Source organism: Tachysurus fulvidraco, chromosome 2 (genome assembly GCF_022655615.1).
Source record: "Tachysurus fulvidraco isolate hzauxx_2018 chromosome 2, HZAU_PFXX_2.0, whole genome shotgun sequence".
NCBI lineage: Eukaryota > Metazoa > Chordata > Actinopteri > Siluriformes > Bagridae > Tachysurus > Tachysurus fulvidraco.
The window spans coordinates 11,101,852-11,115,827 of record NC_062519.1 but is presented as its reverse complement, the minus strand read 5'-3'; the positions used below and the strand labels follow the sequence as shown (position 1 = coordinate 11,115,827).

General features: G+C 38.3%; 1 protein-coding gene across 5 annotated transcripts in view; it reads left to right on the top strand.

Annotated features, from left to right (window-relative positions):
- Positions 1-1,029: 1,029 nt before the first annotated feature.
- ptpdc1a (protein tyrosine phosphatase domain containing 1a) overlaps positions 1,030-13,976 on the top strand; it is a 35,546-nt gene continuing 22,599 nt past the window's right edge. For 2 of the 5 annotated variants that reach the window (XR_007139918.1, XM_047809926.1), the window contains exons 1-6: positions 9,667-9,931; positions 10,234-10,414; positions 10,761-10,841; positions 10,921-11,039; positions 11,512-11,649; positions 12,521-13,557. Coding sequence is in view for 4 of the 5 variants with exons in the window: in XM_047809926.1 (XP_047665882.1) it covers positions 9,811-9,931; positions 10,234-10,414; positions 10,761-10,841; positions 10,921-11,039; positions 11,512-11,649; positions 12,521-13,557 (1,677 nt within the window). In the remaining variant the exon portion in view is untranslated. Of the gene's footprint in view, positions 1,371-8,351; positions 8,460-9,666; positions 9,932-10,233; positions 10,415-10,760; positions 10,842-10,920; positions 11,040-11,511; positions 11,650-12,520; positions 13,558-13,976 lie in introns of those variants that run through there. The other 3 variants (XM_027143860.2, XM_047809925.1, XM_047809924.1) reach the window with 3 other exon arrangements.

Below are 13,976 nucleotides of genomic sequence, written 5' to 3'. Positions count from 1 at the left end.
TTGAGCACAGGATTTGGAACAACCAGAGCTTGATATTACAAACACATAAAAAATTTAATTGGAATTAAAAGACACATCAGTGGTGTTCATTTCGCAAACTTTGACCATACACTTTTTCACAATCTCTCCCTCAGATTTTGCAACCCCTGCTGCCACAATAACGCTTTACATCCTTTACAGCAGCTTCACTTTTTGCTTTTGCTTTCATGAACATAGTCTGCCGGGAAACCAGACTTTTTTTCATCTCCTCCGCCTTCTGGAGCTTCTGCTTTACGTCTAGGTCCTTATACTGTACTTCTCATAATGTTTCGTTTCATAGTGTCTTCTTATGTTATATTCTTTCGTTACAGACACGTTCCGTTAGCACACAAGACAAACAGGTCTGTCCTTTATATTCATGAACAGATAATCTGCCTCCCACCTGTCTTGAAAGCTCCTATTGTCCATCTTTCGTTTGGCCATTTTTGTGGAGGGTGGAATTAACTTGCCCGATGTGACTGTAACATGGTTGTTAACGACTGTCAACAGAGAATGAGGGGCGCTTGCTGTTCGTGACTACGCGTCAATACAGTGGTAAAGCATTCTGGGATTTGTAGTATTAGCGGAGCATGCGGCTAGCCAGCTGTAATGCACATTTGATATGATCTCGCGGGCCAAATATAATTACACCGCGGCCAAATTTGGCCCGCGGCCAGAGTTTGACACCCCTGACCTATATCAATATTACCTATGTGTGATATATACATCTTTTTATACATTTTGTTTTGTACATACTGTATATTTTATTATATCTCCATTCTTTTTTTTATATATTTGCATTTTATTACTCTTGGCTGCTGTAACTGAAATTTCTGCACTGTGGGACGAATAACGGAATATCTTAGCTTATCTTAATAGTTCAGTCCAAGTAAAGGATACAAACATTTATTTTTTGTTAAATATGACTTCTGGCCACTGCCAACCCCACATTGTCCTATAATTTGCCTAGAGAAGATAATTGACCATGTTTGTTATTATTCGCTATTTACAACGTAATTACCAATAGATGCGCCTCAAAGTGCACCGGGGCCTCTTAGTTTGAAATATAACGCGGTCTATTGTCACGCGCTTTGTTGCCCTTTGCTTTAATTCTTCAAAGCGGAAACGTCATCCGGACCCAGTTTGGTCGCGTGATCTCAAAAGAACCAATCAGATGCCTTATTTCTGTCCTCCAACAACCTGTTAAAATGTAACTGTTTGAAAATGGCCAGCGAACACACCGTGCAAATATTGTGGATTTGTGCTGCCATTTAAATAGAACGCCTGCTGTTTTTGGTTGAACCACAAAGCGTCATGACCGGCAGCTGATAAAACATTCAGCGAAGGACGAGGTTTGTAGCTGACAATCAGATGTACATCCATTAGCTTGATTGGCAGTTATCTAAGGAGGTGACCACTGCACTAATGATACACTTTATATAACGGGCTCGTATACAGACTAACGGTGACTAAGTGCTTTGTTTTTAATGTATTATAACTAGATACCAAAATGCCTTGCTGTATACTAGTCAGCCTCGGTCTAGCAAAACGCTAGCGATCATTGCTGCATGAATATGTACTAAATATTTACTTCATTTACTCCTTGCATGAGGTTTCTGGCTGATGATAACGTTTGGTGGTTTATATTAAGTGTTTTTACAGATAATGCAATTATCAGTAATTCGGTGCAATAACATACCCGACCATGTAAACAATGAGTATCCTATTAGAGGCTTTTTGCGAATCCACAATAAGATCACAATTAGCAGTAAATACACAGTAAATATAAAACATGTACTTTTCTCCTTACGGTAGGTGGAAAACCTTAGATTGTACTTAAGGTTTCGTTAGTCTGTCTACTAAGTTTTTTTTTTTTTTTTTTTTTTTTTTTTTTTTAATAAATTCATTCGACTTAATAATTATTTTGTCATTATTTTGCTGTATTTGACAGCCAATATTTCGGTAGAAACTCAAGTGATAGTTTTAGGACACCGTAAATGAAAATAGAATTAAGTTTTGTCAGAACAAGTTATTTATATTGTTATTAAAACTGGAATTAAACACAAGGTATTCCTACAGAACCATACTTATTTTTCTACTATATTTCCTACCTAACCCACATGTGGGGGCAGTTTTCATCTGGGGTTGCTTTAGTTGGTCAGGTCTAGGTTTGGTATTATGCGCCTAAAAATAAGGTCAGATGACTAACTGAATATAATGAATGGCCACATTGTTCTATAAGTGTATTTTCGAAGATGGCAATGGCAGGATTCATCTGGCGCAAATTGTGAAAGAGTGATTTAGGGTGCATAAGACATTTTCGTACATGGATTGACCACCACAATCAATGTGTGGTTTGAGTCCAAAATACATTCATCCAGAATCCATCTCCAGTTCAGTTAGGTTTGATGGTTGCCGAGCATGGACAGCCTGCTTCAAATCACCACACAGATGTTCAATGATATTCAGGTCTGGGGACTGGGATGGCCATTACAGAACATTGTACTTGTTCCTCTGCATAAATGCCAGAGTAGATTTTGAGCAGTGTTTTGGGTCATTGTTTTGTTGAAATATCCAGCCCCAGCATAACTTCAACTTTGTGACTGATTCATCAACATTATTCTCAAGAATCTGCTGATATTGAGTGGACTCCATGCGACCCTCAACTTTAACCAGATTCCCAGCACTGGCCACACAGCCCCACTGCATGATGGAACCTACACCAAATTTTACTGTGTGTAGCAAGTGTTTTTCTTGTAATGCTGTGTTCTTTTACTGCCATGCATAACGACCCTTGTTATCAATCTTTGTTTAATCACTCCAAAGCACCTTATTCCAATATGAAGCTGGCTTGTCCAAATGTGCGTTTGCATACCTCAAGCGACTCCGTTTGTGGGGTGTGTGCAGAAAAAGCTACTATCGCATCACTCTCCCGTACAGCTTCACCTTGTGCAAAGTGCGCTGAATTGTTGAACGATGCACAGTGACACCATCTACAGCAAGTTGATGTTGTAGGTCTTTGGAGGTGGTCTGTGGCCTGTTTTTGACCGTTATAACCATCCTTCGCCTTTGCCTCTCCAATATTTTAACGTGGCCTGCCACTTCTGGTCTTAACAAGAACTGTGCTGTGGTCTTCCATACCCTCACTATGTTCCTCACAGTGGAAACTGACAGCTTATATCTCTATGATAACTTTTTGTAGCCTTCCCCTAAACCATAATGTTGAACAATCTATGTTTTCAGGTCATTTGAGAGTTGTTTTGAGGCCTCCATGTTGCCACTCTTCAGAGGAGAGTCAAAAAAACAACAACTTGCAATTGCCATTTTAAATACCTTTTCTCATGATTGGATGCACCTGTCTATGAAGTTCAAGGCTTTATGAGCTCACCAAACCAAATGTGTGTTCCAAATAATCAGTGCTAAGTAGTTACAGGTATTCAAATCAACAAAATGGCAAGGGTGCCCAAATTTTGACGCATATTGCACATTTTCTGTTAAACCAGTAAACCTCATTTCACTACTGATATATTACTGTGTCCTTCAGTTATTTGATAGATCAAAGTGAAATTGCTGAACCAAACACCCAAATATTTCTAAATGAAAATCATGGAAATTGTCAGGGGTTCCTAAACTTTTGCATACGATTGTATTGTGCAAATGTGTACGTTATGTGCATTATATGTACAAGATAAACCAAGAAATATACAGTGTATGTACAGATAATATACATAAACTGATGTAAGCAATGAATTTACAGTTCTATACATTTATATTTGGTAGAAAAGATGTAACAGAATGTACAGGGAGAAGCAGAAATGCAATGTGATTAAAGATAGTAAAGTATTAGTATTAGTGGGACAGTCCGATTAGTATTAGTGTTGATTAGTATTAGTATTGATTACTGACAACCTGTCAGTATTTTACTACATTTCATTTAGGGTGTATCATGAAATGGTGATATCTTACTTTTGTCGCATCCAACCCTAATGCAGAATAGTTGAACTGTTATGTGCCTATTGGCCACTTATGGTCTATTCACAAGGAATTGTCACTGAAATAAAAATCTGCATAACTAAAAGTTGGTTTGTATGGACTGAAAATAAAGAAAGGCTATTTGGTGCACACTGTTACTAAACACCATGCTGGTTGTGTTAGTTTAGCAACTGCTTTGTAAAATCACTTCAAAGTTCAGATAAAAGTGAGCACTGCTCTTTGGTTTAGTTTAGTGTCCTTGTGCAGAAACACAACTAAAGCCTATCAGTATGTCAGATCTAGCTTCTCATGAATAGATATTGGTATTATATAAAACATACAACAACAACTCTTAAATGTTTTTATTGAGACCGCAAAGCACTTTGAAGAGAGTGTCAGATAAATTCCATTTTGCCTGGCCATAGGTGAAGTAGGTGCCGTGTAGCAAGCAGACCTGACTCCACTATGGCAATGACAAGAAAGCAGCTGCCTGCTTCCAAGTTGAAATTTGAAAGTCTACTTGTATACTGTACAGCGGTCATCACCAAATGGCGGACCGCGGTCTGGATCCGGACCGTGTGACGGGTCTGCCCGGACCCGTTAAAATTCTAATATTATCATATTAAGCATCTCCTTATTATAATCTAATTTTATAAGATTATATAAGCTCTTTGATATTAATAAAAAGATAAATCTTTCGTTCATGCGCAGTTCATCTAGTTATTACAACAGGAGCGTCATCTAAAGCCAAGCCAAAAACAGATTGTTTCTGTTCCATACTCCAGAGCAGAAGGTGGCAGTAATGCACCTAATTACGCTGGCAGGACAATTAAGATTAAACTGCTGGCAGGACAGTTACATGCCCATTTCTCTCACTAGGAACGGAAGATGGAAAGGGAGTAAGGAGAGGTGGAAAGGAGAGAGGAATAAGGGAGCTGCTCAAAGCTCTGCACTTTTCTTTTATTCAGTAAATTCTGCCCTGTTCTATTTTACTTGCAATGTTCTTTTGCCTAAAGTTCCTGTGTTATTAATGTAGCTAATGTTTAAAAAAGGGGCAGCTCAAAAGTCTTTTGTTTATTTTTTTTCTAAACAATAAAATCACTTTTATTTTATTCAAAAGTTTCTGAATGTTTTACATTGCTTGAAATATAGGCCCTAAGTTCAGGTTGCTCAAAGCTGTGTTTGCACTTTTTTATTTATTTTATTCAGAAGAAATTCAGTGTCTGTTGTCTGTTACTTGACATGTAGTAAAGACAACTACAGTATTGTTTTCCATTCAAGTGCCATACAAGTTCAGACTTTGAAAACACTTGAAATTTAACAATAAATTATATAGAAATGTATGTGCTTTATTGATTTTATTAACATGAGAGTACACTATTTTAAGAGAAAATATAAGATTCGGACCTTTGCTGGGAGGAAATTTTAGTAACTGGACCTCTTTGAATTTTTAATTGAATACCCCTGCTGTACAGGTACAGCATCACAGCTTCCCTTCACTGGAACTAAGGTGCCCAAACATGTTCCAGCATGGCAATGCTCCAGTTCACAATGCAATCACTTTGTGCAAGATTGTATGACACATGCCATAATTCTTCTTTCTGATTACCCTGCTTCTTTCTGATTTGTTTTGTGGTAGTAGGTAAACATGCTAATTGACTACCTAGTGTGTAAGAAGAGAAGAGTTCATAATAAGTATTAGATAGATGTATTGCAGTACATCTAGCTAAAGCAAAATTTGTTGTGCCACTATTTTGTGTCATGAGATAGGAGAGAGCAAAATTCTGCCCCATGCCTAATTCCATTACGTCCAGTATGTGATCAGTGGGCTAGAGGTCAGACTTTTGTGCAGGCCACTCAAAATCTTTGGCATGCAATGTCTATAAAATTTAGTATTTCCCACTTTTCTACCACCACTGGAATTCAGCATTAGTCACCTCTTCATGGCCTTGTAATCCCTAGACACATTTTTGCGTCATCTAAACAACATCTAAAATCAGCAAAACAGGGAATACTACACAGGTAGAAACTACATAATGCTTAATTTTAGCTAGAAGAAAACTGATTTGTAATGCTAGATGTGCTACCTTATGTTATTACTATGGCACTATGGTGCAACATCAAAGTCCTGCCTGGTTGCTGATGCAGAGATAAATTCCCTTTGGTGAGAATTTGATTCTATCATATGGAGTTATAAGACACATTTGAAACTATTCCATTTTTAATTGCTTACCATAAGGAGGAAACGAAAAGGATAAAACCCACACCATAATACATGCAGAGGTTGAGAAACATACATACAAAGTGGCGCTTAGTGGGTAAAGAAAATGCGTATTGGCATGAAACAAAACTTTTCAAAGAGACAAACAAGAGGGTATAATTAGACACAGTAGATAGGGAGCTAAACAGAACACAGCTGGAAACAATTGCCATGTTACCAATATGAACACTGGTTTTCACAAATTTGTGACACAGGGAGCAAACTCTTCTCCCTGGCATATATCTTCAAACCTACTCCTTTAATAAGGTATGGAATTGGACCTTTATGGCAACTGTTTCATCACATTGTATCAACAAAAACAAGCAAACAAACAACAACCCTCCCCCAAATATTACTTTGCCTGTGTATTAACATTATTTCTGCATGATATTTAAAAATAGCCTGTTTTAGAAATCTTCTTAACGAATTGTGCTAATATGTAGCTAATATGGTGGAATATTTAATATTTAAGGCTTTAGGAAGCCTCCTGTGGTTTTATTTTAATGACATGACTTTGGTAGGAACCAAAGAAGTGTACCTTACTCTGCTCACTTTACAGCATGAATTAAATACAGCATATCACATGAATGTACTATTTCTTAAACTTAAAGTAACTGGAACCTAAAGATTCTGTCCACCTTTACTTATTTATGGTGCCCAAATAAAGATGATCTTAGCTTTATTAGCTTTATTTCTTCAGTAATGTAATCCAGTAATCCAAAGTCGTGGATTGATAAAATGCGAAGTTTGAGGCAGGTCACTGGTAGTTACCTTGGTATTTTAAATAGAATTAGCTATTATGGAAAGTGGGGTAATGTTAGAAAGACTGGTTAGCATCTGATATGCAGGAGTTCATAGATTTAACACAGAGATGGTCACTTAATTGCCTATCAGGTACTAGGTCAAGGTATTTTGTGAAATTCAAGATTTCCACTGCTTGCACCATTGAAACCATTGATGTTTGGCATTGGCACAGGTGACCAAAAATTAAACTATAGCAGCCTATCCATGAATATTGATCCTGTCAAACTCACCACAGTTTTGGTGGAAACAAGAGAGCCAAGGCACTCATTTAATTTTGCATTGGACAGTGAATTGGACAGCTGTGGTTTTGTACCCGCACATTCTTTTAGGACAGCTTTCTCTTGCATGGACAGTTACTCCTATTGGATGTGATTCCTTTGTGGTGGTATGTCAATATTACCCTGGATATTGTGGCTTTTAATAATCCATAAAGACTGCACCAGCGACACACATAACTTTGTCCTCTTTTGAACTCTTACAGTATATGTCTCCTGTTAAGGGTGGATTGCAATATTTTCTGTACTTGTGTGCTATTGTTCTGCTAATTTAACCTTAACACTATGCTTTTACTTATAAAATGTAAAGTCAGTGAAGATTATCCACCAAGCCATGCATATGTTGGCATGGAACCTCTGAACACTATATTGTCCATTGTTGCAGTTTCTTTGTCCAACCTCTGTAATTCAAGTTATTTTACTATATTTATGTTCATTTACAGTAGCTTAATGTGCTCCACAAAAACACTTACAGGGCACAGCACCTAAACCTTTCTTTGGTAGGGTATGCCCTGTGTACCTGTGGTCACATGTCATATTTAACCACAGCCGAATTTTTTAATTATCACTTTTACTTTTGGCATGCTTAGTAAAGCGGCTTTGATCGTTGCATGGACTGTTGTTGTTATTTGCAAAATTAATGAATATAGAAAGAAAGAAAGAAAGAAAGAAAGAACTTCAAATAGAAAATATATAATAAGGGTTTGATGATTTCAGTTTCCAAGTTACTTTTCAGGGAGGTACTCATATTTATGGTATTTAGATTCATTTCTATTATCGCATAGTGTGAAATAAATTTCCCAACAATATGGAAAGGAGCGGCTTAGAACCTCGTGAGTCCATTAGATCCAGCATGCATTAAACAGCAGCCTGCTTAACACCCTTCCATACTTCTCTTCCCCTAAAGGTCACATTGCCTGGGGCAACTCTGTGATTATTTGTTCTCTCTGGTGTTTGCTCTAACCCCTCCTGGGTTTTGTTTTCAGCCTTTTGATGCCAAACTTGCCTTCACCTTTTTACAGGCTCTGCCATGGCAGCAGGTGTCATTCTGCTAAGTGACGTGCCCTATTCCAACTCCAACAGCAGCAGTGCATGGGACAGTGTAGAGCACACCTCTGACATGGAGCCAGGTATGCCATCGCACACACATGCACTGATGTGTTTGCACCTTTTGGCTTAAAAAAAAAACAGCGTTTGGACTTATGGGATTTGTGTTATTTTGTATGCTAGACTGCTTATTGGGACACGACTAGCACACGACTTGTGGGGACACGACTAGCACACGACTTGTGGGGCAAGTCATGGCCTAATGGTTAGAGAGTCTGACTCGTAATCCTAAGGTTGTGGGTTCGAGTCTCGGGCCGGCCATGACTGTGGTGCCCTTGAGCAAGGCACCGAACCCCCCAACTGCTCCCCTGGCGCCGCAGCATAAATGGCTGCCCACTGCTCCGGGTGTGTGTTCACGGTGTGTGTGTGTTCACTGCTGTGTGTGTGCACTTTGGATGGGTCAAATGCAGAGAACGAATTCTGAGTATGGGTCACCGTACTTAGCCATATGTCACGTCACTTTTTTATTGCTGTGAAAACTAATGTCTGTTATAATACTAGAGTCTGCAAGTCCTGCTTAACACAGTATAAAAAGACTTTTAGCTCTAAAATAAATTGTATATTGTGATTTTGTTTGGATCATGGTTGTATGTTATTTATCTATTCTTAATGCAAGCCTTTATTTTTGATAGCTATTTTCACCTCATGTTGATCTGAATATATCAGGGTGCTAAAACACAGCTACAGTATGTCATATAACCTATAGTTTTTAGCACCAAAAGTAGTTTTTATGTTGTGAAGCTCTTGTGTAAATGAAAGACTGAGATTATATGGATTGCTGTAGTTTTGTTTTACCAACAGTGAAATTCTAGTAACTGACTATTGTGTCCCTGGCAACTGAGGACACACATGTCAAAGCATGTTTCTGTCATTGTGAAAAGGATTTTGCTGCTAATGCACTCAGTTACAAAGGGACAAACATCTGTTGGGAAACATTAAGGAAATCTATAATTTAAAAGATAATATAACAAATTAAATTATTGAAAACAAAAAATCTAAAGTTACTCTTTGTATTTTTAAATGGAATTTAAATTGTTTATTGTATGATGTTAAAAGAACAAAGAGAGGTGGTACAATTTCTCTCTCAGCAAGCATTTCACTTTTGGTTTCGCCTTTATAGTTTAATATGGAGTACATTAGCAGAAGAGTTATTTTGGACTCATTTCTCTGACCACTGCACCTCTGCATTATACAGTTCTTATGGAAAATGAGTCATCTGTCTTTCCAACACGTTAAGCAATCTGAGATGTAAACCTCTGCTCCATCTCCCACTGACTTGGACACTGGTCACCATGGAGACCACCTAGAGTGCAACCGTGGCAGTAGAGTTCGTTCTTTTGTGCTCTTTCCTCACTCCACATACTGAGAAGGGGCATGCAGAAAGTTCAAATGAGGAGACGTAGGAGTAGCCCAGCCATCCTCTTGTTGTCCGCTCAGAAGGTTGTGAAAACAATCAGCATGGCTGAGGAGCAGGCAGCATTGAACACATGTGAATGTAATTCTGTTTTCTAAAGTTTGTATTTCATGCTTACAATGAACCTCTAGAACACAATTATTTTCTTGGAATGGTCGGGTTTTCTGTCATCCATGAGGCATTTGCAATGAGGCATTTGCATCTGTTCTGTGGTTTGATTGTTCTCTGTCATTAGTCTGTGCTAATGGGCTGAAAATAACAACAGACAGTCTTGATCTTTTTTGTGCAGTATTTAGATGTTTTAACATTGCTGGTGTATTGAGATGTAGAGATGATTGTTTACACGGAACATACTATTTATGTTGACACGGCTCTGGTTTCAGATTTCAGACCAAGTGTCAGGGTCCCCACAGCAAAGTACACCAAGGTGGGCGAGACCCTAAGGCATGTAATCCCAGGCCATATGCAGTGCTCCATGGCATGTGGAGGACGAGCTTGCAAGTATGAAAACCCATCACGCTGGAGTGATGAGGAAAAGGCCATCAAGGGACTTTACTCTTCATGGTAAGCCGGATCTCATCTTCATTGGAAAGTAGAGCAAACTTAATAAATACAGTTTGATTTATAAATTGCAGGTTTTTTTTAAATATAAACACAAGAATTACAAAGTAAATGTCATACTTGTTACATCTTTAATGCATTATTCCTCTTTGGTGCCACATTTTCTCCACTTATAGGTGATAGTTTTGACAGTGTTCCATGGTATATTTAGTGCCTTCAATATCCTTTTATATCACTCTCCCAATTGGTACCTTTCAACAATTAAGTCTCACAATTTCTTTGGCAACTCTTTGACGCAATGATTTGTGATATTTATTTATTGTAGTCTTCTCTGTTTTATTTACATCAGGGTCACAGACAACTTATTAGCCATGGCAAGGCCTTCCACTGAGATTATTGAAAAATACAACATCATCGACCAGTTCTTAGGGTAGGTTATGCTCTACGTGCTAATGCTAATAAGTAGGTAACACAATGGTGATGTTGTGTTTACACTTGGCTCTTCCTAGATGCAGACTAAAGACCATAATTAACCTGCAGCGCCCAGGAGAGCATGCCAGCTGTGGCTACCCCTTGGAGCCAGAGAGTGGGTTCACATACCGCCCAGAGGTCTTCATGGAGGCAGGGAGTGAGTCACACATGCAACTTAGGCGAATAGATTCATGCTTATCGTCCTTCATGAAGTTTAACTGACTACAGTGGTCCAAGTAATCCAAGGGGATAGATGCTGGAAGGAGTCCATTTCAAATCTATTTCAAAATAATGTGTGTGTATTCCATGTTTGTTATGAATCTAGAGTAGAGGATTGGCAACTCCTAACAAGCTCTCCTGAGATTCATTACTTCTAGCCAGCAACCTCTAGGAAAGTGCATTAGGGAAAAGGTTCCACAGGCTTCAGCATGTCATTAAATGCTCAAAATGCCAGTCAAATTTTGCATATGTTTTTCATAAATGTAATAAAATAGCATTGTTTTGTTTGCTTATATGATATAGTCACCATGTTGATTTGAATATGTTAACGTCTTTATTTATGCATTTATTACGTAATTGTATTTGACTGTTGACATGTATGTACATTTTTACATGTATGAAACTTTTAGTCTATTTCTACAATTTTGGATGGAAAGACTATGGAGTAGCCTCTCTTACAACAATCCTAGACATGGTGAAAGTCATGTCTTTTGCTGTGCAGGAGGGAAAGATGGCCATTCACTGTCATGCTGGACTTGGAAGAACAGGTTAGCATTCATCTGTGCTTGTATGCATGAAATAATTACATTAATTACATTATTGTATGCAACAAAAATGTATATTTGTAGAATCTCTCTTGACTAAGCATGACCACAGTAGTATCATGCATCCCCACATTAATGATCAACAATTCTTGTAAAACTGCAGGAATACATAGCTTTTTATCTTACTTCATTAAATCAGTTGATGTATTAGGGAAGTAAAAACGGATCTGAAATTATGCATGTTGTTGAATCAGACAGCACTAAACTGCAGTATGCTAAATGCAGTTTTTTTGTTAGAGACCTGTAATTGAAGAAATTTTGTTCTATTGTAATTTTGACTGACATAAAAATGGTTGCATTAAATAAATTCATAAAAAAATTTATAAAAGCACCAGAACACTTCACCACCAGTATAATTTGATATTTAAATGCATTTGAATATTAATAAAGCTCACATTGTATTTGGTCACATAAAGTGAATATCATTGGTTAAAACATTAGCCTACTGATTAGAAAGTTATGAGTTCCAAGTACCAGGACCACTTTGCTGTCCCTTCTGGACCCTTTAGCAACCCTTAACAGCTCAGTTTGTTCCGCTGGTAGACACATACAGTACAAATATAATTTTGCTAAGTGAGATTCTACTATAACATTTACAATGGACTATACATTTTCTCTAATGTAACTTGGATTAAAGACACTTACATTTGCACAAATGACACTTTGGATTTTTCTGCCATCTTTACCTTGACGTTTATACATATATATTTCTCTGATTGTATTTTTGACTGTTTATGTGTCTGCTATATTAAGCCCCTTCCCTTAGATAAACTATCTATCTGTTTGTCTATCTTCCTGCTGTTTGTGTTTCCAGGGGTTCTCTTGGCCTGCTATTTAGTGTTCACATCACGGATGAGTGCAGACCAAGCCATATTGTTTGTGCGGGCAAAGCGTCCAAGCTCAATACAGACACGAGGCCAGTTACTGTGTGTGCGTGAGTTTGCACGCTTTGTAGCACCGCTACACTGTGTGTTCTCGAGTGTCGAACCACGATCACATGCTGTCACACTGTCGCAGTACCTGACACGTCAGCGACACCTGCTGCATGGCTATGAGGCTCGCCACATGAAGCATGTGCCAAAGATAGTTTACATGGTCTGCAAGCTCCTGCTAGACATTGCTGAGAACAAACACACAGCAGAGGAAAAATGCCTGTCTCAGATTGCTGACTTGACAGCTGAGGTAGAGAAGACTATATCTCAACAGGCCTTGCAGCAGCTAGGCAAGGAGATGAGGGGAAAGGGCATTCTTTTGACTTTACCCCACTCCTTGCAATCCTCCACTCCTCCTTCTTATAAGGTTGATAATTTAAATGATCTTAATAAAGCTCAGATATTCCGTAGCTTCAGCGACACTGCTCTGCATTCTCTGGGCTCTAGGTCTAAGAGGTTTGGATCGCATGAACACTGTGTATTTCAGAACAGGTTAGCAGAATCTCCAGATGTTCAGGTCTCCAGACCTCTGTTGAGTCCTGAAAACTGTATCACTTCTAAACCTGACTATCTAGCTTCATTCTCAGCGTCCCTTGCCGAACCGAAGAGAGAGGTGGAACACGTGCCTCCCTCACTAGTTTGCAGGAAGCGGGTACCATTGAGAGAGACAAAGCGCAGCAGGTCTCTGGGGTTTTTGAGGAGCAGTGCAGTCATAATGCCCAGGTTGCTGATAGAAGAAAGGTTAAACCAGGGTAATAAAAAGCAAGACACTTTTACAGGAACCAGCGAAGCAGGAAATGTTCCTTTTCTCTTGCTCCAGACTGAGCTTTCTCCAGAGGTTCGTCATGTTCTTGTGGCTAGGGCTCTCATGATGGATTTTGAAGAGGAGAATCTACGGGATGCTATTTCAATGTGGCAGGTACAAAAATGTTCACCAAAACTTGGTGAATTTTATTTTATTTAACAAAAAATTATCTTCATATTAGTGCTTTGAAAATGTTGCCTGACATTTAAATTGTTCATTGTTGCATAATGACTAATGTAATGAAAATGTCACACTAATCTCTCTCATATAATTCACATTTCAAGCTCCGAGACATACATAAAGTGTCCAGCCACACTATTGTCAATAAACTTAAGCGAACGTGTGAGGGCATCCAAACATCCCAGTTAAAAAAAACAATTTGCTCATGAACCATCCACTTCTTTCCCTAAGAAAGCACTATTGACAAAAGGCTTAATTAATCAAAGCCCTTTTATACTTTATTATTTCTTTTTTATGTATTAAACTAATTAATGTTTTTATTTGGGCAGACAAGTTATTTTCATATCAGTAAT